This window comes from Poecilia reticulata, linkage group LG17 (assembly GCF_000633615.1).
Source record: "Poecilia reticulata strain Guanapo linkage group LG17, Guppy_female_1.0+MT, whole genome shotgun sequence".
NCBI classification, from domain to species: domain Eukaryota; kingdom Metazoa; phylum Chordata; class Actinopteri; order Cyprinodontiformes; family Poeciliidae; genus Poecilia; species Poecilia reticulata.
The window spans coordinates 10,156,208-10,183,376 of NC_024347.1; the positions used below are offsets into that span (position 1 = coordinate 10,156,208).

A 27,169-nucleotide genomic window follows, 5' to 3' on the forward strand; every position below is an offset into this window, starting at 1 on the left:
GCTTTTCGTATTTCCTCTTTAATAGTCGAGAGTTGTTCCTTAGTTTCCTGACGGAACCCTCTCAGTTCTTCTAATAAGATTTCGAGGCTAGCCATTCCGTCCTCCTAGCTTAGAAGCTACGATACGTTAGTTGTACCTGTTCGTTGAATTTTTTTGTCTTCCCCCTTCTACTTATTGTCGTTGGGCTTCGTTGTCGTCTTACCCCCTCTAATTGGTTTTCGTAAGGTAATATTGCTCAGTTGAATGGGGGTAATTCAATAATTTATCCGGTTATCTGGGGAGCCTCTCTAATGAGCAGCCATCTTAACGATGTTCCGGCCGGAAGTCCCTTATGTGACTTGTTTAAACAAACTACTGTTACGCATTCAATTGGTGCGGTAGTTAAAATAAAGGTTACTGAAAGTTTCAAAATAAAAGTCTGCATATTCCTCTATTGTTAGTGCACCGCTGTAGGCGGTGCAATAATACTTGCCTTTTCTATCTTTTTTTATTCTCAGGATGTAACTCAATGTCAATGTTACTGTTTCTGCACATCTCTGTTGCATCTAAAAAGATGCTTAGGCAAAATATTAACAGATGGATTTAAGAAGTTTGTTTGTAAAAGCAATCAAACTTCTATATATATATATATATCACGCCAGTCAAAAAGGATTCTGTAATTCCTGTATGCTGCGCAAGGCAGTTCATTATCATTAGCACAAACATTAGCATTTTACTGCCTTGACTAGTGCACTAGCATTAGCCTTTTACCTACAGTTAGCTATTAGCTAATTTTGTCCTTATTTAGACAATACTGAATGGAGCAAGTAAAATTAAAAAAACATGGTTCCGTTGCCCCACATGCTACTGCCAGCATTTAGGCTAACATTAGCATTTTTGGCTAATTTTAGCTCATGAATTAATTTTAACATTATGAATGGTACAAGTACAGCTTATTCAACATGATTCTGCCTCTCCACAGGTTATTGACTACATTGCAGCTTTCTTTAGCATTAATGCTAATTTTTAACAACGATGCGTCAAAGCCGACGGGCACACTTTAGCATGCCCCTTTAAAATTTCTGCAGGAATTTTCTAGTTAATATTACTATCACTATTGTAGATGTTTTTATTTTTATGCTTGATTCTGTATTTATCATCAAAAATAATTTCCCAGAGAACAAAAAAGTAATGGGATTAGAAATTATTTTCACAGGCGTCTACGAAAAATGCAAGGAACATTCAAGTTAAAATTGGTAGGCCTAATAGCAGCCAATCAGAGTGGAAAAAATATTCTTATTTTGTGCCATTTTCTAGTTGTTAATTATTCCACAAAATGACCAGATAAAAGATGTACAACATGCCAGTTTAAACTTTGAACTATTTGCAAAACGACTGAGCTCTGCAACATWAAAACATGGATAGAACTGTAACTACATTAATCATAGCTCTTCTTCTCTTCAGTGTTTGTCAGTTTCTGGTGGTGCAGCTCTGTGCTGCCTTCAGGAGAATGGGACATGAGAGTATCATTCATAAAACTTCACCCACATGGCATTTATTGTGCAAACCAGAGCTTTCAGTGGAAAAACAAAAGTTCCAGATCCTTTTAATGCCATACAAATATGAGACAGAAACATGGATTATATCTTTATATAGACCTGTCTATTGTCTACTGTCTATTTATAGATTAATAGTTTTACTGGACAGAAATTACAAAGAACAAATCTGGTTCTTAATCAAATCCTAATGAGTCAAATTCAAAGTGTTATAGAGTCATCAGCCTCATGACATTAACACTGACATGAAAAATAATATTGAAGAAATAAATATATCAAATCTAATTAAAAACATAAATAAGTGATCAATTCTTTACTGTTATGGTCTGTAAGATATATTTATTCTCAGTACTAGATGTGGTTTCAACAAACTCATGACATTTTAACAATATTATTTTGCCTTTTATCTGGAAATAGTGTCTGTTTATTCTTGCCATACAGTCCTCTGTATTAATTATTGCTCAAAACGACTTGCCATACCAGTTTATTTCTCTGTATTTACTTTAGTTTCTTAGTTTATTCTTGCATTTTGTTCTTCATTCATTTCCATTTATTTTCTTTTGATTAGTATTGTCCTCTCTTGGTTTATTGCTATGTCCACTTTAGTTTCTTTCATGTTGCTAGATTTATTTTATCGTTTATTGACCACCAGTAATTTTCACTCATCACCTGCTGCGCCTCCTAATCGTCATGATGTGTTTCACATCATGTGTTGATTTTTTCACTGTGTAGCGACAGATTCTCTGTTTTTATGCCATAATTCACATCTAGTTCGTCACTCCATTTTATGTCCCGCTTCTCCTGTTTCAGAGTTTTGCGCAATGTGCACGTCTTTTTTTTAAGCCCCTAAGGTGCAGGGATGGTCGGGAAGAGTATCGATGGGGAAAAGGCAGACTGACATAAACCTTTTAAAACAACAGAAACAATTTCTGCATTCTCATTATTAAAATTTAAAAGTGCTGTGTTGTTCTATCACCCCCGTTTCATACCGGACCAATTACACCACCGGTGTTAACGCTATAAAATGAACGCTCTCTATTTGGTATCACCCATGGAAGGATTTCTTTATTCAAATGGGTTCATTTTTCACAGGGATACACAGTGAGGGTATCGTGATTTTAGCTACCAGTAGCAGGAGAACAGAGCTGCGCCAAGAAGCTTCTGTTTGTTAGCTTCAGAAGCTGTTTGTTAGCCATCGATACAGTTGCAGCCAAGCATGGTTTAATGTTACACAATACAGTTTTACCAAGTTGCTCAAAGGCTAAACTGGCATTGTTGTGCATTTAAGGTGTAAAGTTTACCTTCGACCAAACGCCCCCCAAAGGCATCCCAGCGCCCCCCTTTTGTAAAAATGTCCGCCAGCGCCCCYTGCCGTCCTCTGAACGCCCCCTGGGGGGCGGTACCGCCCACGTTGAGAACCGCTATTCTAACTCGTTCATCAATGTTTTTATCTTCAACATATGTTTGCAGTCTAAGCAAATGAAGATGAAAGAGGGAACCAGAGAAAACGGGTGTTAGAAAACCTAAAGACGTTCTGTCTCAGAAGAGACTCTGACTCCACCACATCACCAACCAGCTCTGAAGATGAACCTCCACATCGTCTTTATGATGTAAGTTTGTTGTTTCAATGAGGAGCTAGCTACATTTTCAACAACAAAAACACCAAGTGCTTAATAAACATAATTTGATTTAAAGATAACTGGACAGAATTTTTCCCCTTGTTAATTTATCTTTCATTCTTTTTATTTGTTGTTGACTTCCAGGGCCCTGTGATGGACTGGTGACCTGTCCAGGGTGAACCCCGCCTCTCATCTGATGGCTGCTGGAGATGGGCACCTCCAGCCCCCCTCACCACCCTGCAAGGATCAGCGTGTTCAGATTATGAATGGAAAGATTTTAAGATAGTTTGTCTCCTTAAGTCCACACTTAAAACAGCTTCATAGTTAATGTCAACATCAACTGACTCTATGATATTGCTGACAATTGTTTTCTACTTCTAACATAAACAGGCAAAGAAGACACTGTAACAGTCGTAATTGTGTAGTATCTCTAAGACATTCTAGTATCTCAGATGACGTCATGTATGCTTCGCTATTTTTTTTTTTTAGAGAACGTCTTAGAAACCTGCTACAGTTGGATACAGTAACAGTCGTTACAAGTTGTTACAGTACCTGGACTGAGACGGACATGCTTTGGACTCTGCTTATTTCATGTGTGAATGTATAGCAGCAGTTCAACCGGGCTTGTAAGGTTGGTGAAGAGTGTTTTATTAAAGGACAACACTGGGGAATTCTCAGTACCAGTGAGGTTGTGAGTTCCTAACAGTCCAATCGAGTCTACTGCCTCCTCTCCTCCCTTAAACACAACCTAAAGCGTTACAACACCCAGAAATGTTTTTCCACCCCAGGCATCCAGTCCCAATCATCATCAGTTCTAATAATGTCACATACACAGCGAGTACAAAACGTCTTAAAATTGTAAGTATTATTTTTTTATTTGCCATTTTTCTGTTCTCTTTAAATACAAATACTTTCTATGTTTAATTGCTCTATTGTTCTTTTTTGTAGGTTTCTGTAAGGTGCAGTGAATGGGAATGTTCTGTCGTTGATCCTCAATGCCATTTTTTATTGTGACACTTAAATTTTTATGTTTATTGTGTTCACTTTAGATGTGTAAACTGATCATCTATGTAACGTTCATAAAGTTGTGAGTAAAATTGGACAATTTTAAAATGTCGGTAATAAAACAAAATATTTGAATTACCTTGGGCATCTTGTGTAATTAATCTTTCCATGTAATTGTAGACTAAAACAATAAGTACTGTAGTGTAGTTATGCATGTAATGAGTAATTAAATTTGTACTTTATTAGCAATAGCAGTAAATCAAAAATAAAAATTAAGTGTAATTTAAATACATTACTAATATATTAGTAGTATATTTGAAATACATTTAAAAGTATACTTTAAGTATACTAAGTACAACTTGAAGTTGTTACAAAAAAGTATGGTGAAGTACACTAAGTACAAAATTAGTTGTTCCAAAATAGTACAGTTTAAGTACGTCAATCAAAGTATGCTAAAGTATGTTAAAATTTAGTATACTAAAGCATACTTTTTTTTTTACTTGGGTAGTGCCTATAACAATAGTATAGGAATGGAATATTCTGATATTTATGTATGATGAGCATATTACAAAGCACAGAGCCGTTCATAATTTATTTAATAAATTATTTAGTAATATCAATACATATTTATATAACTATACCAACACAAACAATGGTTAATAATGACACAAATAATGATTAATACTGAATAATATATATTGGATACATGTTTATATGTATGTGTATGTATGTATATATATATACTCTCTTGCAGGTACTGCAATAGAGTGTAAAAAAAATCAATGGGTTCACTGTGCAGCCGTGAGTTCACCCACTAATTAGCTGTGACTGATTAGTTTTTCAAGAACAATCTAAAACACGACTTAATCAGTTAATAGCTTTTCCCCATTCCATATTGTTTCTGAACTCTTAGTGCTTTAAACCAAACCAAATCAAACCAACTATATTTATAAAGCACTTTAAAACAACCACAGCTGATACAAAGTGCTGTACATTAAAACACAACATAATAAAAAAAACAAAAATAATAATAACTTACAGTTTAAAAACAAAAACATACAATTTAAAACTAGATCCCGCTGGTGTTGAAAGCCAAGTAAAATAGATGGGTTTTAAGACGAGCTTTACTAGAGCAGGGCTGCAATACGTCGATTGCGTAAGGTTTTTAGTCGATCTCGGCATTAGGTGATAAACTGAACGCCGCCAGGACGCTGAGACCAGCACGTCCTCTGGTTCGCTTAAAATGCTTGTAACTTTATTAAAGAACAACAACAAAACATTAACAAAACTTGTTCAAATTAATGACCCAACAACAATAATAACCTCAGTGATTATTGTTTCAACAAGGTGTTGCGCAAATCTGTGTGTTTCGGTTCCATTACCAAAATAACTAGCAGAGTAGTAGTTTAAAATTAACTAATCAACTACCGCTGTGTTCGTGAAAGTGCTTCTTAATAATCACAAAATAAATATCAAGCCTGAAAAGCTAATATCGTAATGGACTGAATGCTATGTTTTTAAACTAATCTCTGCTAGGCTTGCGGAGCGCAGGCGGTTGCCACAGCAACGGGTGTGCTTCAATGACTGAGAGAGACTGAGAATAAAAAGGTGCGAGTGGTTTAGAGTTGATCACCTGTTCAGGTTGTTTAAGTATTTAACAAACATGGCTTCTACCCGGATAATTATGTGAAATTAAATTAATTGTCTAATATTAACTAATATTAGTTAAAAAACAGTTTTATTGCTCTCTGGCATCTCGCTTTGATCTCAGAGTCTGAGAGGCTTTTCCGCTGTCAAACAATTTTTTTTCCCTATGAAAATATTGATGTTGATGAGATTTTTTTATTATTATTTTTGTTGGCTCTAGTGGTCTTTATTTGAAAGTAGTTTGACAAGAAAGAGGGTTGTGAGAGAGGGGGAAGACATGTGGCAAATGTCACTAGGCTGGGAATCGAAACTGTGACCACCGGCATGAGGACTAAGGCCTCAATACATGGGTTGTGCTTTGCCCCTGCACCACCACAGCACCCCAATATTGATGAGATTTTCTCCAAAATAACCTTTTTCAACCTTTATAGCTCTACTGCTGAAAATGAGGCTCTAACATTCACAAATGACATTGAAATAAAATCCAGTCCAACATCTGGTTTGAGGTGATTCCTCTGGAACCTGTTGGAGGAAAAATATCCCAACTTCAGAAGATGAGCTTTTAACTTAACAGAGCTCTGTGGTTTCTCCTGTCAGGGTAAGAGTCAGGATGAGGAGGCGCCAGCCATGGAAAACTGGGATGCACTCCATGCCATGATGTTCAGAATTTAGGTTTCATGGCATCTCAATGTGTTAACTTGGCAGTCAGTGGCCTGAAGGAAATATATATATATATATATCCCTTCTCACCCTCCGTGGGTGGTCTTTTTTTCATCCTCTGAGCTGCACAGATGTTCCTGTACACTATGCCCGCCACTTGGGTATGTAGTTCCATGTAGGACTGTCACGATAACAAATTTTGCTGGACTATTAATTGTCTAAAAAATTATTGCGATAAACGATATTGTTTCAGTACCTTTTGATACTGATTTAATGGAAATGACTAATAAGGCTTGGGATTTCCTGCCATAGATGGATGCACTTTAATTTCAAAAGAACACAACACTGGAACTGATAAACTAAATAAACAATACAACCAAAAACAAAAATAAAATGGATTCTCAGTCTCCATTAACAAAAAACGTACATGAATAAAAACTAAACAACATAAAGCCAAAGTGGAAATAAATACTGCATTCAACCAAAAGAGTGCAGATAATAAAGTCTGTATACTATATTGCCCTACAGTAATCACTAGATTTAAATAGAGAAGATGGGCACATCCGACTACCTAATGCTATTGCATTAAGTAGTCGTGTAGTGTGAACAATCACACTGCACGATTTTTTGCCCCTATTTTCCCCTTAAGATAATCTTAGATAGTTGGCCGATCTAAGATTCTCGCTAGTGATTTCGTAACCAATCATCCTGCAGTGTATGGTGTGTTACGGTAGGTCGTCGTGGCCCCTCCAATCTAAATCATGGGTTTAACCCAACTGGGAGCTTAACGCGGAATGTGACAGGTAGCCAATCAGAAAGCGTGGATTCTCCTCCGCACTTTCTGAGGGGAAATTAGAGGGGAATCCCAAACAACTGACACGGCCACGAAGTCCAGCGGACATCGGAGATGATATGTGGAAACAGCATTAATGTTTATTCAACATTTCGTGCAAAGAATATAGAAATGACAAGGGGAKKARTTGGAGCCAAATTGCTACCGCAGTTGATAAACCCGGTAAGTTTTCAGCTGTTCTTCGTTAATGTGACATAAATAGGTTATAATGATTTTTCATTCAGTCAGGACTTTATGCTGACTCTAGCCACATGCATGACAGGTAGATTCTAGTAAAGCATTGATTAATGCCTGGTTTTAAAATTGGTTAACTGGGCTTGTAGCCATTATTTTGTGCCCATGTGGCTGGATATCACACGGCACGATCAAACCTGATCGAACCCGATCTAACCGTTATACCTAGGATTTCTGTCGGCTAATGTGTCTCTCAGGTTTAGAAAATGGGACAACAATCGGCCGACAACTTGTGTCGTGTGCGCTGGACCTTACACTAAGGAAATGAAGAAGGGAGGGTCAGTGGAGAGCACCAGAGTTGAGCCTTTTTTCATTCAGTGTCATCAATAGAAAGAAAAAAGGCAGGAAGAGACGATAAAGCCGATAATTAAAATGAGGTCGATAAGTTTAATTTATCGTGCGATTAATTGATTTATTGTTTATCGCGACAGGCCTAGTTCCATGTACGCTTTCCCAGCGTGTGTGTATATATATAAACACTTTTGTGTCATAATACCCCCAAGAATTTAAAACTACTTTCACCCCTGGATATATGTATATGTTTTCCAGCCGACAAGTTCTAGCTTCAGAGTGATTCAGCAGCTGAGATTGAGTCCAAAATCCGATGCAAGATTCATCCATGCTGCAGTGAATCCGTCTCTTTAAATATATCTCCCTCTTCTTCCTCACATTGTGTCTTTAGGAAACCTTCAAAACAAAAACAGAAGATTTGGGAGCGATCTTACTTTTGACAGAGTGAAAGAATTACATATAAAATAATAGTCTTTACCACCAGTGTAAACTTTGATGATGAATGTGATAACACAAGTTTTATAATATAAGTTACATTGTTTCATTTCTAATGTAGGCTCTTGTGTCATTTAATCTAAGTCAATGTTAGAGAATAATAAATTTTTTAGATTTACCGAATCTCAGTTAGCCTTCATAGCGGGGCTGAACCCCGGTATTGCACCAAGCACTGTACCTAATATTAGCTGGTATCTTGCCGGTGGACATAAATACAGTAAAGTAATATTCTAATCACAAAATATACACAATAATATGTCCATCTTACTTGTTGAAATGTTGTCTGTCGAGCCCTCACATTATTAGTCCATCGATCTGAACAACAATATCCCTCAGTGCTGACGCATCTGCTGTTTTGGTTGAGCAAAGTATGAGGGACGACCGCTCCAAGATGGCCTCCGTATTTCCTGCGCCGGAACAGCCAAATGCGGGGTCTACTCTTATTATGTCTATGATCTTCCCTACGTTCAAGTTTTTTCTACTCTTTATGGGTTTTTTTTTTTTAATTGAAAGTGTGCAATACCGTCACCATTTGGTCTGAAGTGTGAACTTGAGCCAATCCTATTGTTGATCTTACATCATACATCTGAAAATGGATTGGGTTAGGTACTTTCTTAAACATTACATCATGATTATAATTTTTTTATTCTTTGCAATTTTAACAAAAATAGTAAGATTATTAAGGCACCTAAAAAGGCATTCTTGTTAGATACTTAAAAAGTATGCCTAAAAATTACATGAAGAGTACTTTATAGGTGCCTAAAAGACATACCTCTGCATATGTATTAATTAGTTTTATTTTGTAATCAGGTTGCTGCGTGTTGCAGACTTCTGCCCAGGTCCCTCTTGAAAATGAGGTCTGGATCTCAACGGGGTTCACCTGGTTAAATAAAGAAAATTTTAAAAAGGCATACTTTATTAGCCTAAAATTTACACTGAGATGTAATTTAAAACATATTGAAATTAATAATTTAAAGTAGTGTTAAGTGAATTTAAAAAAAATTCTATTTTGAGCATATATTTTAAAATATACACAAAATATATTTTAAATATATTTGAGCAAGTGCATATCTACACTTGGGCAAATATATATTTTGTTCACTTAAAGTATATTTTTATTTAATATATTTATTAAAAGTGTATTCCGGTACAATTATGTTTAAGTGTGTTTAAAGTTCTAATTTTGAAATTGGTACAAGTATACTTTTAGTATACTTCAGATATATTTATAGATAGTACACTTAATACTTAATATGCTTAAAATGTACTTTCACAAATGTAAGTATGTTTGAAATAAACTAAACTATACTTTTTTCACCTGGGCAGATATAGCAGCAGATCTAGTGGCCTAAAAAGGAGGATAGTTATTGTTAAGGAAGAATTTTTATATTACAATTAAATTTAGCAAAACTCTGGCTCTGATTCTTCCTTTTGATCCTGGGTTCGCTCGCGTGGCCACGTGTGGGGACAAAAACACAACAATGCGTGTTGACGTCACAGAATTACAGAATTTAATCCAATCAGAAGAAAGTATAAGATAGTACAAGAAACTGAAGAAACACAGATACAAACATTGTTACCTGAGACAAGAAGACAAAGAAATATCAAGGACGTTGTGATGGCCAAATCCATGGCCACACTCTGAAGTCGGTAACTCTTTTATGCACAATTTGTTTTTCATTCAAACACAACACTTTAGTTTCAGTAAAACATTTATTAGTTGATTTGGATACATTTGTTCTTCATGTTGGCGCGCACATTTAGTTAGCATGTGTATTTATATCAACTTAAGTTTAATTTGTTTGCTTGAGACTGACCTTTTGTTTGTGTTTTGCCGGTACTTGCCTGCCTTGGAGTGRCCAGACAAAAGATGGGGGCCAGGGCTCAGCAGGCTTRAATGCTGATTGGACTACACCACTAGTTCCTGCTGGCAGGGGAAATTTGTAGTTTCTTTGTTTAGATAAGTTTTGTATTTAAGTAAATATTAGTATTTAAACTTTAATATTTTTGATTTTCATTTTGAGAGTCTTTAGTTTAGCCAAACTTAGCTGTACTGTTATTTGTTTTTGTGTTTGTAATTGTATTCTGTTTAGTTRCCCCTATTGTGTCTTAATTGGTCTGATCAGCCAGTATATAAACCCCTGTGTGTCATTTCTTTGTTAGGTCAGTTATGTTTGTTTGTGCAGCCAGTTTGTTTACATTTTTGCCTGAGTTCAGTTTTGTTTATTTGACCTCTTTTATGAGCTCAGTTTATCTTTGTCATTTTATAATCGTTGGGTTAAAATAAAAAACCCTATTTTTCTAATTGATATCCTGTGACTCCTCCTGTTTTAACTCGGTCCATCACAGACGTCCTTGGAGAAAGAGCTGGTGCAGAAGTAAAATAAATCAGCTTTTTTCTAAATWGTTTCCCTTGTGCACAAACTTTTATACCTGTAGGTGTGTTTTCCTCTTTAATGTATTCAAATAAGGCGTATCTCTASTTGACCAATTGGAAGGCATCTCTGGCCCTTTTAAATTTAGAAAAAGTCCCGCAACTTGTTCACAAGATCAAACACCTTTTGTTAAATAAGGTAGAAACAGACTCTCCGAATTCATGGTGGTTTATGGTTTTCACAGATCAGTGTGAAAAGCTAGAACTTCCTACTGATTGTTTCCCCGACAGACAAAGAGCAGATCGGAGATCTTGRCAAACCATCTGCTTTAACTACAGTAAAATAAAGATCAATAGGTCAGAATATGTTATAAATTTTAAAACTATAATTATGGTATTTCAATCAAGTCATGATAAATTCTAAAACTAACTTATTTTAAATTTATTTTCTTAACACTATCCGGCCTCCTGTGGCTCTACAGCCATCTGGGCAAAGAGAAACAAATGCAGAAACCTCACAGGTAGCTGTGAAATTCTGGTTTCTCTTCTGCTCTGCCAGGAACAAACATTTAATTCTGTATTTTAATTCAATGAAAAGTTCTGCAAAAACCCAATTTATTCTTCTGCACTCAGCATCTCCAAAGTTTAGTCCTGATATCAAACCAAAAGCAATAGATAATAAACAGAAAATAATGAAGTACAATTCCTGTTTCTAATTAGGAATTAGAAACAAATAAGAATTAAGACATTCATTCACCATAAACCTAAGTACTTTCTAATACTAAACAAAACATTTTCCTGTGATTTTAATATAGTCAGAAATAATACAACTTCAAATACATTCATCATTGACTAAATTAATTCTAAAACAAGATAATAGAATTTTCAGTCAAAACATGTTATTAATAACTAAGAAAAATGTCTTGCAAATTAAATGTTAGTGATTTAAAACATTTTATGTTATATTCAGTTTTTTCACCATGTCAGATGTTAGTTTTGGAAGACTTCTCATCCTGGTTACGTGAACCGACCAAAGTTCCCTTTCTCAGAGTAATTCAAGTGATACTGTTCTCCACCTTCCTGCATATGTTAATTTATGACCTCCTGTCTTTAATGATAAGACCCCAGGGGTCTGAGCCGAAATTCTTGCAGATCTCTATTCTCCTTTGTACTTTAAATGCTTAACCCAGCAATAGTTCTTCGGGTTTTAAATCACTCACACAAACCTGTTCAAGATTAAGAATTTCGTTCTAAAAGGTTTAAACTGTGTTAAATACTGAAAATAGTCATTTTTCCTCAACATTATCTAAGAGAGGTGTGCAGACCCTCAACAACCTGAACTGAAGCAATATGTTGAAAAAATTAGTAGGCCATGGTAGCTAATGGAATAGATTTTTACACAATACTTTCCCTTAGTTTAGCTTCTCAACAGGGGCATTCAGAGGATGGCAGGGGGCGTTGGCAGAAATATTTACAAAAGGGGGGGCGCTGCGATTCTTTTGGGAGGTTTGCTCGAAGGTGAATTTTACACCTTGTATGCTGTTACGTCCACCAAATGCACAACATATTTGAGGACACGAGACAAACAGATGAAGGTTTAACAAAATATTTTATTCTTATTCTCTTCACGTTGATTTTCTTAGTTCAGATTCTTCTGATTTTCTGTGAAGAAAATGGCGTCAAAGGCCCTCAGATCCCATGTCCCAAAAAGTTAAAAAAAACAAAACCCCAAAAGTATTAACAGAAAGATGTGCCCGAAGCACATAACATATGCACAACAATTAGACTTTGAACTACTTGCTAAAAACTGAGGTGTGTAACATTAAAACATGTTTGGCTTGTAACTATCGATGGAAGTTCTTCTTCTCTTCAGTGTTTGTTAGCTTCTTGGCGTAGCTCAGCAGTCCTGCTACTGGTAGCTTCACCGCATCAGTTCAGCATTACACCAGCTAATGGTTTTCTGTGATTCACTGGTCAGGTCACACTTGTCTAGTGTGACGCAAATATAATATGTTTTATTGAGGGGTTTTGTACATATATGTTGTGACAGTGCTGTATAGTGTTAAAGCATCAACTTATATTGAAAAGTATTTTAATGTTCGTCTGGATACTGCATGCTTCCATGGAAGGACAACGGAATATCTCTTTGATAAACATGTAAATACAACAATCACCTTGCTGTGTATCCCTCAGAAAAAGAAACCCATTTAAATAAAGAAATCCTTATGTGGGTGATACCGTGATAGAGAGGGTTCATTTTATAGTGTCAACGTTGATGCTATAAATGGTCCGTTATGCAGTGGTGATACCAGCACTTTTAAATCTCACTTATATTGGGATTTTTTCCGTTATTGTAAAAGGTTTACGTCAGTCTGCGTTTCCCTATCGATATGCTCCCTGACAGAGCCACACCGTAGGGGGTAGAAAAAAACACGCACGTTGCACAACACTCAGAAACAGGAGAACCAGAATATAGAACACAGCAAAAAACTAGATGTGAATCAGGGCATAAAAGCAGGGAATCCGATGTCGAACAGTGAAAAATCAAAAGCTTATTTGAGGGCAGGTCAGATGAAACTCAAGACATGACAATAAACCAAGAGAGGATAATACTACTGTAATCAAAGGAAACTAAATGAAAATGCATGCAGAACAAAATGCAAGAATTAACTAAGAAACTCTGGATACAGAGGAATAAATGGTATGGCAAGGTCTTTTGAGCAATAATTAATACAGAGGACTGTGTGGCAAGAATTAACAGACACCATTTTCAGGTAAAAGGTAAGATAATATTGTTGAAGTGCCATGGGTTTGTTGAGACCACATCTAGTACTAAGAAAAAATATATTTTACAGACTATAATAGCTCATTCACAGTCATTCATTAAAAGGAACTTATCACTTAAGATTTTATTCTATATATTTATTTTGTCAATATTTTTCATGACGGTTTTAATGTCATGATGCTGTTAAGTGATTCCATGACATGTTCAATTTGAGTCATTAGGATTTGATTAAGAGCCAGCTTTGTAATTTGTAATTTCTGTACAGTAAAACTATTAATCTACAAATCAATAAACATGTCTATTGAAAATTTTTTGGCATTTGGAAGTTTTGTTTTTCCACTAGAAGCACTGGTTTGCACAGTAAATGTCATGTGGATGAAATTTTATGGATGATACTCTGATGTCCCATTCTCCTGAAGGCAGCACAAAACTGCACTAGAACCTAACAGAAACACTGAAGAGAAGAGTTGTTTTAAATCTTTTATCTGACCAGTTTGTGCAAGATTTAGCAACTAACATTAAAAAAAAACCGGCACAGAAAAAAAATTCACTTTCAATGGCTACTAATAGGCCAACTGATTTTAAGTTGAATGTCTGTTGAATTTTTCTTAGACACTTGTAATTTCTGTTCACATGGCTTTTTTATTCTTTAGGAAATTAATAATTTTGTAATGTGTTTTTCTTATAAGGATTTTTGATGATAAATACAAACAGCAATAAAAATAAAGATAGCAACAATAATGATAGCATTTTAATCATAAAATAATATTCAGTGCAAGTATCCTACATCTTCTTTGAAGGAGGGATCCCTTATCACCCCTGATAAGGGATCTAGATAATGGATAGGGGGGTGCTGGCCCAAAAAAGGTTGAGAAACAACTGCCTTAGTTGATAAAAACTAGTTCCATGATTTATAATTCTATTTCTTCAAGACTAAACAGAGCTCAACAAATAAAGCTATTTAAAAAAATAAGTTTTAACAGAATGAGAGCAAGTGGTGCATTTTTATGCTGAATCTCAAGTTCTTCTAGAGATACTGGCCAGCTGCTGACATTTTTTAAAAACTGTCTGGATACACTCTACTTCCTTAATGATGCTGCATAATGGGCCATGTTCACACAGAAACATTCACTTACAGAATGTAAGTGAATGTTTCTTGCTCTGCGTATATCAATACGCAAGCAGATTAAAACAGCCCTCGTGACCTATAAACTAAAGCCTTTCTATTGTTGCCATGGCAGCGCCACATTAGCAGTGAGTGGGTATCCAGATTATTATGGTCTGTGTTTCCAGTCATGTGCTGATGACAGATGGAACAAGTTGCTATGGTAACACTAAGTATAGATGCAGAAGAGGACAAGCTGTTAAAGTAATTTTCCTCTTAGTGAGGTCACAATTATGAGAAAAATCTCATGTAACATTATTATTCTGAACTGAATTTTACCCATTCACTTCTAAAGTAAATGAGCTGACATCCTGAATGATGTTCTTAACCTGCATGAAGGTGTTTTTTTTATCTTAAATTAGAAACATGGATGCACGAAAGTGTCCCAAAATAGCCAAAAATCAGAATAAGAGGCGCTACACAGAATATATGATTAAGCAATTTTTCTTTAAGCCTGAGCCATTGTGATGCATTATTTAAAATGAACTGGCAAAGGAATAATCTTACATGGCTTCGAAACTATTTTCTTAGAATGTCATTTCTAGCAGCCATTTTGAACAACAATGATCTGCTGATCTGATTTGATGAAGAAATTGTCTTTATTTAAAGTTGGAATTTGGGGCACAGCAAAATTCCCAAATACATATTCTCTCATTCTAATCCTCTCTCTTCTTCATGACTTGGTAGAGACCTCTATTGCTGAAATTATCTGTTTATTTTTCAGATTTGTTTTGGGAATTTAACCAACACCTGGCTATTTATTTAATGACTCCAAATAAAATAAAATAAAAACTATTTTAATTATATGTAATTAAAATTAAAAATTAAAAATTTAGGTTTCAGAGGGGCTCCTTGTTTTCCATGAAGGAGGTATTCTTATCACTTCCCTACAATAATTCCAAACCATACAGAAAAGAAAAAAAACATTTTTAAAATCCCTTCTAAGAAATGCAGCAAATGTATTTATTTGTGAGTGAACATTAAAAGTAAACATTAAAAGGTTTCAGTTTCACACAAATACAAAGACGGTAGGTAGCATAAATGATCGACTGTTGAAGTAAATTTTTCAATGTCACTATCGAGCTAATTTTCTATTAGCAGCTTCACAAATCTTTTCTATAAACATTAAATTACCAATGAACATGCGAATATACATGTATCTTGGCTTTGGCTTTTTTTTCTTTTTATTTTATCTGTTCCTGAAAGATACGTATTTTTTGGGACATTATTTTGCTAATTTATCTTCCACCGGAGCTTTGGATGAGCACAGCATGCAATGGCATGGCAGCTGATATTACCGATGAAGCGTGACCTACTGCGGCCACCAGGGGTCCACCAAGGCTGTTACGTAAGAGCGTGTCGGAAATTCGGGACCAGCTCATAACACACGAGTACACAAGCCAAGAAAACCATGCTTTTGATTATGCAGTAAGGTAAGAACCTTCCTCGTGCATTATTCTCAAAATAGCCTACCACTAATTCTGTCCCTGCACACAGAAATGGCACAGAAGTCATTACCACGGTTTGTCCTCACCAACTTCATGTGCTTCGTGGGTTTCTGTATCTACCTACCAGCAGCTTCCAGCAAAGCAGCCAAAACGAAATCATTTCCAGACGGCCACGGCGCGCGCATTCGTTTCTCCCTCTTCCCAACGGCAGCGCGAGTAGCCAGGCGGTCACTCGCTGGCGCGAGGTGGAACGCATATGAAACTCACGGCCACGACGCGTGTTTATGCGAGATGGAGATAGGTACAGAGAGAACAGAGAGAGAGGATGTATCGACGTATGCTCTTCCACTGCAGGTGAATTAGAGCAGAAAAGATCAATCTCTATTGACAGGCTATTGTATCTCTCTCTGTCCTCGTTTTCTCTCTCACCGATGCACTACATCCCGCATTACCACCCTCCAGTTAACTTTTTCAACAAGTAGGATGTAGAAATAAAACATTTTAGCCCTCCCTCAACTACGATTTATGTTACATGGAAGGCTGTAGGAACTGCCAAAGTCAAGAAAAACAGAAATATAACCTTGGCTTAAAAAATTGGTATTATCAAAGCAATAGACCACCAAATTCAAAATTAAAATTACATTTGTTGGCATAAAGAACTTATGTGACCAAAGCTTTATCAATTATATTTTCTACAGATTTTTGTTGTATTTTTGCAACTTCCTTTTGTCTGCTTCTGTCATGAGCCACCAGCACCAGCACCAATTATGACAGCTTCACTTTTTCCCTACACTTGAGTCGCTCCCTTACTTATTACCCTTCTATACATTTTTTGTGTAAATACATTTTTACAAAATTTATTTATTTACAGATAACTTTCTCCATTTTCCTCAGTATTTTCACCCTACTTATTTCTCTAGCCTCTTTCTGTTTCCATTTTATATTTCTGTGATCTCATCTCTACACTGTAAAAAAACAAACAAAAAAACGTCTCTAATCATCTATACCAACAACTGTGGTTGCCAGAATTTTACTGTATAAATATAGTAAAGTCCTGGCAACCACAACTCCCAGTATTTTACCATATTTAATAAAATATGGAAATACCGTATTCAGTAAAAATACGGTAAAATACCACAAGCTATGGTTGCCACACTGTAAAAAAAACCTGCTATGATTTAAGGTAAAATACTGGCAGCTGTGGTTGTCAGAACTTTACCGTCTTTATATGGCAAAATTCTGGCAATAAAACTGCCAGTATTTTACTACATTTGCTAAAATACAGTAAAATTGCAAATATGGTAAAATGCTAGTAAATACTAGTATTTTACCATATTTTACCACAGTTTTGCAAATATGGTAAAATTACCATATTTGCAAAACTATGGTAAAATACTTGCAGACAAAACTGCTATTATTTTACAGTATTGGCTGAAATACGGTAAAATCATGGCAACAACAGCTGGCGGTATTTTACTGTATTTCCTAAAATGTGGTTTTATTGTAGCAAAAATGGCCGTACTGTGTGAGGCATTACGATATAATATTTTGGCATCTGTCACTTTAACAGTTCAGAACTGTAATTTTTTTTATGGCAACTAACTATACAAAAACAACACATATACCATAAACATTAGTCTACATAAGTGAAAAGCACTTTGAACTGGAGCCCAAACGATGATTGGCTGGAGCGAGGCTTGGACCGGCACTGATAGGTCCAGGTTGCAGAGAGGGAGGCAGGTGCGACTAGAGTGTCTTCCAGACTGAACTTTTGTCAAGACTCCATGACATTTTGTTGTAAAAATCAACATTATGATAAATTACTGGTAGCCGTTAATGTTGACAGCCCCAATACATATATGTGCGACAAAAAAAACAAAAAAACAGCTGAGGCACCTTACCCTCAAACAACGTCTGCAAAAAGACCAGAATATAGCCATCTGCATATTCTGGGTGAAAAATATTATCAACTGAACTTAAAAGCATTTGTGTTGCACATAATACTAGCTAAGATATAACCGAAATTAGCTTTATCAAACAATGTTGCCATCCGTTTGCCTCTAGATTCCACAGATTCAAGCCAAGTTGTGCCAAACTCACTATGATAGATCTTTATCAAGTCCAAAATTTGGTGGACATGGCCTAATTTCTACAGTGCCCTATGGAAATGTTTTAAAAATGTACCTACAATTATGAAACTTGGTACACATGTTTATCTTGCCAAGACCTACAACAAAGTCTCTTGGAACCATGGTCTAAACCCAGCAAGCTATTTTGGATCAAAGTGTTGAGGAAAAATGATTATTTTTAGTGTTTAATATAGTTTAAACTTTTTTGAATAGGTTTCTGTTAGTGATTTGAAACAAACTATTGCTGGGTATTGAAACAGAGAAATCTGCAGGAGAACTTCGGCCTGGACTCCTGTGGTTTTATCACAAAAGACAGGAGGCCGTAAATTAACATATGCAGGGAACCAGACGACACTATCATTTAAATGATCTTGGGAAACAGGAACTTGGCCAGCTCACAGGAGATCAGAAGCCTTCCATGGACATCTAGGATGGTGTGAAATGTTTAAATCACTAACATTTAATTTGTAAGATACTTTTCTTAGTTATCAATAGCATGTTCTGACTAAAAATTGTATTATCTAGTTTCAGAATTAACTTAGTCAATGATGAATGTATTTGAAATTGTATTATTTCTGACTATATTAGAATCAAATGAAAATGTTTTGTTTAGTATTAGAAAATACTTAGGTTTATGGTGAATGAATGTCTTATTATATTATATTAGGTTATATTAGGAATATTATATTAGGTTAGAAACAGGAATTGTACTCCATTATTTTCTGTTGATATTATCTACTGCTTTTGTTTGATATCAGGACTAAACTTTGGAGATGCTGAGTGCAGAAGAACAAATGGGTTTCTGGAGATAACTTTTAATTGAATTAAAATACAGTGTTAAAGATTTGTTCCTGGCAGAGCAGGAGAGAAACCAGTAGTTCACAGCTACCTGTGAGGTTCCATCATCTGTTTCTCTTTGCCCAGATGGCTGTAGAGCCGGATAGTGTTAAGAAAATAAACACTATCCGGCACTATTTTACCTGTAGTTAAAGCAGATTGTTTGCCTAGATCTCTGATCTGCTCTTTGTCTGTCTGGGAAACAATCAGTAGAAAGTTCCAGCGTTTCACACTGATCTGTGAAAGCCATAGACCAGCTGGAGTTCGGAAAGTCTGCTTTCACATTTAACAAAAGGAGGAACTGGTGTTTGATCTTGTGAACAAATCGCAGGGACTTTCTAAATTCAAAAAGGGCCAGAGATGCCTTCCAATTGGTCAAGCAGAGATACGCCTTATTTGAATACATTAAAGAGGAAAACACGCCTACAAGTATAAAAGTGTGTGCACAAGGGAAATAATTCAGAAAAAAGCTGATTTTAGTTTTACTTCTGCACCAGCTCTTTCTCCAAGGACGTCCTTGATATTTCTTTGTTTTCTTGTCTCAGGTAACAATGTATGTATCTGTTTCTCCAGTTTCCTGTTCTTTTTTATACTTTCTTCTGATTGGATTAAATTCTGTAATTCTGTGACATCAACACGCATTGTTGTGATTCTGTCCTCACATGCGGTCGCGAGAGAACCCGGGATCAACAGGAAGAACCAGAGCCAGATTTTTTTGTTTTTTTGCTAAATTTAATTATATAAATAATTCTTCCTTAACAAAAGCCACAGAGTAAATCCCAAATGTCAAATAAGCAGTTTCAGAGCATGTGAACTCTGCAGAGTCAATTCAACAACAGTGAGCATAAAATATGCAGTGTTTGTGTAAAAATTCTGAGTTAAAATGGATTTTTTAAATTTACTCGTTACACTGTAACTTGTCAAGTGTTAAATAAAATGCACTTTCAGAGATGAAGCCTTGGCGCAAATTTAACTGGAAGACTCTAGTCTCACCTGCATCATCCAATTGGTGTGTCTTGCTCATTGCCATCGACCTATCAACGCCGGACCAAACCACGTCACGGCCAATCACCGACCAAGCTACTGCTGTAAAGTGCCTCCATCCATAGCATCTTCCGCTTTCCAGCTGCGCTCAACCCACCTCTGCCCCTTGTCTACCTCCATTATTCTAGCTCTTTAGGCACCCATCCTTCACTGACCTCTCCCACCAGTGTACGGGCCCCGGGGGATGACATTCCAAATCAGCATCGGGAATGCTCATCCGAGCTTATTGCAATTCACAGCTCGATGTCCTCAGCCGGGGCCTGAGGGTCAAAGAACTTTAATTCATGCATGTCAATAAACCCTTTTAATTAGTCTTTCTCCGTCTGAGTATCTCCAGATTGAATTTATATAATGCCTTAAGCCAGTGTTACTATAAATTCCAAACTGACTGTAAACAATATGATGTAATTATTTTACTAAACATCTATTCAACATCTATTCAACATATACATTTATTGAAAATAGGTTAAAATATTTACTCTAACTACTTCTCAGATAAACAACTAAAACTTAACATAAAATATTTTAGATAAAATATATATCTTATCAATGTATTAAGTTTAGCACAGAAGTAAGCTTAGCACAGATATAACATGTTATTCAGGGGATGACAGTGGCCTGTGGTAGGAGTTTGCTGCTCCTCTTGCCCTTGTGTTTGTGTCCCTGGGCAAAACACTTCACTTGCCTTGCCTGCTGATGTTGGTCAGAAGGGCCGATGGCATCAAACTGCAGACTCGTCTTGTCATCTTACACTATTTTAAGTTAATTAGAATAACACCTGAAAAGCAACAACGCAGGTGTCATTTATCTCCATAGACTGAAAGTATTCCCTCAGTATTCCATAGAGTGGTTGTTAATCAAGCGTACTCTGTACCTCCATTTAATTCTAATTAGAGTAGAATCAACTCTGAAAAGTTGACACTTGAGAGCAATTTAACTTTAACTCTGTGCTGGATGGGACCATATGCTCCCTGGCTCAGTGTTGAAATTGACTCTATTAAGGTTGTTTTGACACTGCTCCTTTCACCCTCTCTTTTACACATATCTGAGCAAATTTCTCCTACAGCTTTAGACAAGTAGATTTCAAAGTTTATCATGATTGAATTGTAGAAGCAATAAAAAGGGTAAAACAATCTAGGGGGTGAATAGGCACGGTATAAGATTGACCGCAGCAACGTTTGTGGGTAAATGAAATAATTTGTCATGTTATGTTGAAGGATACAAATGCAGAGGAGCAGAGGCAGCTTGTTAATGAAGAATATTTTTATGGAAAAATTACAAAAAAACAACTTACAAAAACCACAGTGAACAAGGGAGCCAGAGAAGAACAAAAACAGGGATGCAGGAGCAAAACCAGCAGGGAGTCAACAGAGAGATAAAAGGGTTTAACAGGAGGAACCAACAGGAAGTGTGAGCAGGAGAAGGGTTTAAATTCTGTGAGGAGGATGTTGGAACAAAAGACCTGGGCTGATGACCTGATGGGTTGCAGGTGGGAGGGGAGAGAGCAGAAAGCAGATTGAGGAGAGAGAGAGAGAGAGAGAGACGAAGTGACACGGGGTTAAGGGAAGACGCAGTGAGGACTAGGAAATGAACCTAATATTTAAAGAATGACTAAACATAAGAAAAATAATAAAACATAAATTAAAATCACCAAGTAAGGATTAAACCCAAGTAAAACAGAAACATGGCTGATCTAGTCAACAAAAAGGAACTAAGGAACACACAAATTAACAAAACCCAAAACCAACTGAAGCAATCCAAGATCCTGACAAAATTATATTGTAATTATTTTCCCACCAAAAATTAAATGTAATTAAACCTGCTCCATGTTTTGTGTACAATTTGTAACAGAAATTTGTTGCCCTAATCGCCAATTGACTGTATACTATATGTAAATGACTTTATTGATACATATTTATTATACGGGTCCTTCTCTAAAAATTAGCATATTGTGATAAAGTTCATTATTTTCCATAATGTAATGATAAAAATTAAACTGTCATATATTTTAGATTCATTGCACACCAACTGAAATATTTCAGGTCTTTTATTGTTTTAATACTGATGTTTTTGGCGTACAGCTCATGAAAACCCAAAATGCCCGTCTCAAAAAATTTGCATATTTCATCCGACCAATAAAAGAAAAGTGTTTTAATACCAATAAAGTCAACCTTCAAATAATTATGTTCAGTTATGCACTCAATACTTGGTCAGGAATCCTTTTGCAGCCTTCAATGCCACGTGGCATGGAGGCAATCAGCCTGTGGCACTKCTGAGGTGTTATGGAGCCCAGGATGCTTCGATAGCAGCCTTAAGCTCATCCAGAGTGTTGGATCTTGCATCCCTCAACTTTCTCTTCACAATATCCCACAGATTCTCTATGGGGTTGGCAGGAGAGTTGGCAGGCCAATTGAGCACAGTAATACCATGGTCAGTAATACCAGTGGTTTTGGCACTGTGAGCAGGTGCCAGTTGGTGCTGAAAAATTAAATCTTCATCTCCATAAAGTTTTTCAGCAGAAGGAAGCATGAAGGGCTCCAAAATCTCCTGATAGCTKCTGCATTGACCCTGCCCTTGATGGAACAAAGTGGACCAACACCAGCAGCTGACATCGTTGCCCAGACCATCACTGACTGTGAGTACTTGACACTGGACTTCTGGCATTTTGGCATTTCCTTCTCCCCAGTYTTCCTCCAGACTCTGGCACCTTGATTTCCGAATGACATGCAAAATTTGCTTTCATCCGAAAAAAGTACTTTGGACCACTGAGCAACAGTCCAGTGCTGCTTCTCTGTAGCCCAGGTCAGATGCTTCTGCCGCTGTTTCCGGTTCAAAAGTGGCTTGACCTGGGGAATGCAGCACCTGTAGCCCATTTCCTGCACACGCCTGTGCACGGTGGCTCTGGATGTTTCTACTCCWGACTCAGTCCACTGCTTCCACAGGTCCCCCAAGGTCTGGAATYGGCCCTTCTCCACAATCTTCCTCAGGGTCCGGTCACCTCTTCTCGTTGTGCAGTGTTTTCTGCCACACTTTTTCCTTCCCACAGACTTCCCAATGAGGTGCCTTGATACAATACTCTGGGAACAGCCTATTCGTTCAGAAATTTCTTTCTGTGTTTTACCCTCTTGCTTGTAGGGCGTCAATGATGACCTTCTGGACAGTAGTCAGGTCGGCAGTCTTACCCATAATTGCGGTTGAGTAATTAACCAGGCTGGGAGTTTTTAAAAGCCTCAGGAATCTTTTGCAGATGTTTAGAGTTACTTTGTTGATTCAGATGATGAGGTTAACTGCTCGTTCAGAGAACCTTTTCATGATATGCGATTTTTTTGAGACAGGGATTTTGGGTTTTCATGAGCTGTTTGCAAAAATCATCAGTATTAAAACAATAAAAGACCTGAAATATTTCAGTTGGTGTGCAATGAATCTAAAATATATGACAGTTAAATTTTTATCATTACATTATGGAAAATAATTAACTTTATCACAATATGCTAATTTTTTGAGAAGGACCTGTATATTTGTTGTTTTTTTTGTTGTTGTTTTTTTTCTTTAATGTTGTTTTCTCATTTGGCCGGGAGTCGTTTGTTCCCTTTTGACCGATGTTTTGATTTAAAGGGGGCTTTGGGGGGTCAAGGTTGCTAGGCGATCTACACAAACTTCTGACGATAACTGACGGTTGGCTGTTTTGGACATAGTGCAGAGAGTGAGCAAGCATACGAGTCACGGTTGAGGTGAGATAACTAAGGAATAGTCCAATTAAGGTCCAGACAATCCATTAACTAGCGCTTGGTTGATGAGGGAACAAGGTGGGTGTTTTGATGAGTGAATTGTATTTATTGAGCGTGATGTTTATGTTTTGACATGAAATGGTGTTAATATTTGATTAACTGTCGAACAGTTGAAACAGTTGGAATACGTTTTAGTTCATATGTAATATAGAAATGTTATAGTTAATTAAATACATGTATTGTAAATTTAATGATATTACATAAAGTAAGATTTATAGGTTAAGGTAAAAGGTTAGAACCACTAACGGTTACTAGTGGTATTTTATTTGTATGTTTGTAGTGTGATCATGTACAAAGGCTGTTGAATAAAGAAACGTGAACCATCAGTTAAAGAGACCATCTTTTCAACTGGGACGCTACACTATAATATAATTAAAACAATAAAAAAAAGAGAGCTTAGGTAGCTTGGAAAGGTTGAAGGATACTCTTAGAAATTGAGAAGGAGAAGTGCCAGAATGAATTAGATCCTGAATTGGAAAAGGATTATTGTTTCTGATAACATGCAGTAAAGTTGGTGAAGACACTCAGGAATATTTTCCACTCAACTCAATATATTTTCTACCCAAGTCATCTTGTTCAACATCTCTCAGGTTTTGGCAATACTGACATCAAAGGAAAAATAAGAAGTCAAATGACTCTGTTTCGTTATATCCAGTGTCAATGCCAATGTCAAATTTATTTATGTAACACTTTAAAAACAGGTTAAAAACTGCACCAAAGTGCTGTTTAAAAATGATAATGAAATAAGTTGATGAAAAGAAAAAAAACATGTATAATAATAAAATAAGAGTAATAATAAGTTTAAAAAAAACATACAGATTTTGTATTTTATTCTTTGTCAAAACTAAGTCTTTCTGATGATCAAATTAATTTTAATATCAGACAAATAATCTTAGCAATACAAAGTGCTGTTTTTAAATGGGGATTTTATTTATTATTGCCTAACAAAACACTCTGGCCCTATGTGAAAAAGTAATTGTCCTCTCAACATAATAACTGCTAGTGTTAACTGAGGCTGTGATAACTTCCACAAAATGTAATAACTGGCAATATGTCTATAACATCACAGTAAATGACATTTGGCTCACTTTTCGGTAACACTTTATTTTACGGGTTGTGAATAAGACTAACATGACACACCTGTGGTGGTTTTTTGTTTTGTTGTTACTGTGAGCAGTTTGGTTTGCTTTTTAAGCCAAATCAGTGGAGGAAATGTCCTATTGAATGACCCTAGTTCACAGGTGTCAAACTCCAGTCCTCAAGGGCCACTGCCCTGCAACTTTTGGATGTGCCTCTGATGCACCACACCTGAATAGAATAATTAGGTCATTAGCAAGGTGCTGAAGAACTTATCTACACAAGAAGGAGGTAATTAAGCAATTTCATTCCAGTGTTTTGTACCTTGTGGCACATCTAAAAACTGCAGGACAGCGGCCCTTGAGTAATGGAGTTTGACACCCCTGCCCTAGTTCGTCTGAGCTTTGCCTGAGAGTAAAATCCTGCTACCATGACCTGGATGACACCAAGTCATCCAGATCTTGGAACAGTAAAGCAGGCCCAGTCCATCTCACTATCACTACCATGTTTGATTCTAGGTATGATGTTCTTTTCCTGAAATGGGTGTTAGTTGGACAACAGAAGTAATAGTCCAGAGAGTATTTTCCTAGAAGTCTTGGAGGTCAAGATGTTCTTCAGTAAATGTGAGACAGGTCTTTATGTTCCTTTGGGTCAGCAGTAATAAGGCTGCACAGTGGCACAGTGAGTAGAGCTGTTGCCTTGCAGCAAGAAGGTTCTGGGTTTGTTTCCCGGCCTGGGGTCATACCTGTGAACTGTCAGGTTAATTGGTCTCTCCAAATTCTCCCTATGTGTTGCCCTGTGACAGACTGGCAACCTGTTCAGGGTGTACCCACCTCTCACCAGCACCCTTCCCGACCCCACTAAGGGACAAGGGTGTAAGAAAACGGATGGATGGGTCAGCAGTAATTTAAGCCTTGTAACTTAACTGTCCCATGTAATTTTGTCTGGTTTAGTTCTGAATTGTTAAATCATGGTATGTTGATCTTAACTTAGGTCTGCAAAGCTATAAATGAAATTCTGAATTCTTCTGTGACCTCCTGGATTGGTTGTTGATGTGCTCTCGGCGTAAATCTGGTAGGGGAGTGATGTTCTGGGATGAGACACCACTGTTCCATGTTTTATCTTTTATGGACAAAGAATTTTACCATGGTCCACTGGAGTCTCAAAGCCTTTGACATAGCTTTTTAATCTTTTCCAGATATAAAGATGTCAAGAAGTTTTTTTGTCATCTGTTCTTGAATATTTTTAAATTTTCTGTCAGAAAGTATTGACATTTTTAGGTCTTTAACTATAGTCATGCTGCTGCCAATGGAACCAAAAATATTGATCAGTTATTTCTATATTGAATGTGAAATTATCATTTGAAATCTGAGATTTCTGTTTAATTTGTATGAATTAATTTGAAGATGTAATAGTCATCTCAAACTCCATTCTTCCAGGGCTCATGGTGTCCTTTAATTTTTCGACATCTCTTCTACTTCGGCACATCTGTCTTCCATATTAATGAGGCAGGTTTGGCATTTAATTCAACTATGTAGGAAATATCTAAAATTTGCAGGACTGATCTAAAACCTATAAACATGTAGTGTGTCCGATATTTACAGTTTTACAACGCTGTACATATCTCTAAAATAAATCAAATAAAATCTGCAAGGGAATTGCTTATAGTTTCAAAAAAAACTTGTGAAAAATTTGTGAAAATATACCAAGACTAAAGATTGATGTGTAAAAGTGAGAGATCTGAATTTGATGGAAATCATAAACAAAAACTGTCCTTCCACAAATAGATACATCAATCTGTCTCATGACTTCATTGATGCATCCGTGTGAAATGTGTCAACTGGTAATGGTGGTCAAACATGAGCAGCTGCTTTCATAGAGGTATGGGGCATCAATATATAATATCTTGTACTTTGGTTGATGACTACTGGACTGTAATGTATGTTGCCATTTAACTGCAAAAAACCGATGAATGTTATTTTTCATCAGCTCTTTTATGAGTTTTGCAGCCATGTGTTTTTCATACCTGTTCACAGAATGTTACAAAATATATTTTATTATACATTCAGTATGGATTTTAAAATCTGTTGTGTTGAATAACTTTAGAAAATAGGTATAATTTGCTAACTTGACTTTGAAGAAAAAAACATGTTGACTGGTGAATTAATTGGTGATTTGAATTT

At 36.4% G+C, this 27,169-nt stretch overlaps 1 protein-coding gene and 1 long non-coding RNA gene across 7 annotated transcripts in view; one reads left to right on the forward strand and one right to left on the reverse strand.

Annotated features, from left to right (window-relative positions):
* LOC103479206 (uncharacterized) overlaps positions 1-3,335 on the forward strand; it is a 12,023-nt gene extending 8,688 nt beyond the window's left edge. Inside the window, exons 2-3 of the long non-coding RNA XR_535915.2 lie at positions 3,006-3,145; positions 3,299-3,335. This is a non-coding gene — a long non-coding RNA (uncharacterized LOC103479206). The remainder of the gene's footprint in view (positions 1-3,005; positions 3,146-3,298) is intronic.
* The window catches only part of LOC103479207 (uncharacterized), a 71,402-nt gene that overhangs the window by 42,217 nt on the left and 2,016 nt on the right, over positions 1-27,169 (reverse strand). Inside the window, exons 2-3 of one of the 6 annotated variants that reach the window (XM_017309993.1) lie at positions 20,807-20,899; positions 20,277-20,381 (exon numbers count right to left, since the gene is read on the reverse strand). The exons of 4 other annotated variants lie outside the window; for them this stretch is intronic. In XM_017309993.1, the coding sequence (XP_017165482.1) occupies positions 20,277-20,312 (36 nt within the window). In that variant the 5' untranslated portion in view covers positions 20,313-20,381; positions 20,807-20,899. Of the gene's footprint in view, positions 1-16,235; positions 17,836-20,276; positions 20,382-20,806; positions 20,900-27,169 lie in introns of those variants that run through there. One more of the 6 variants, XM_008433508.2, reaches the window with a different exon arrangement.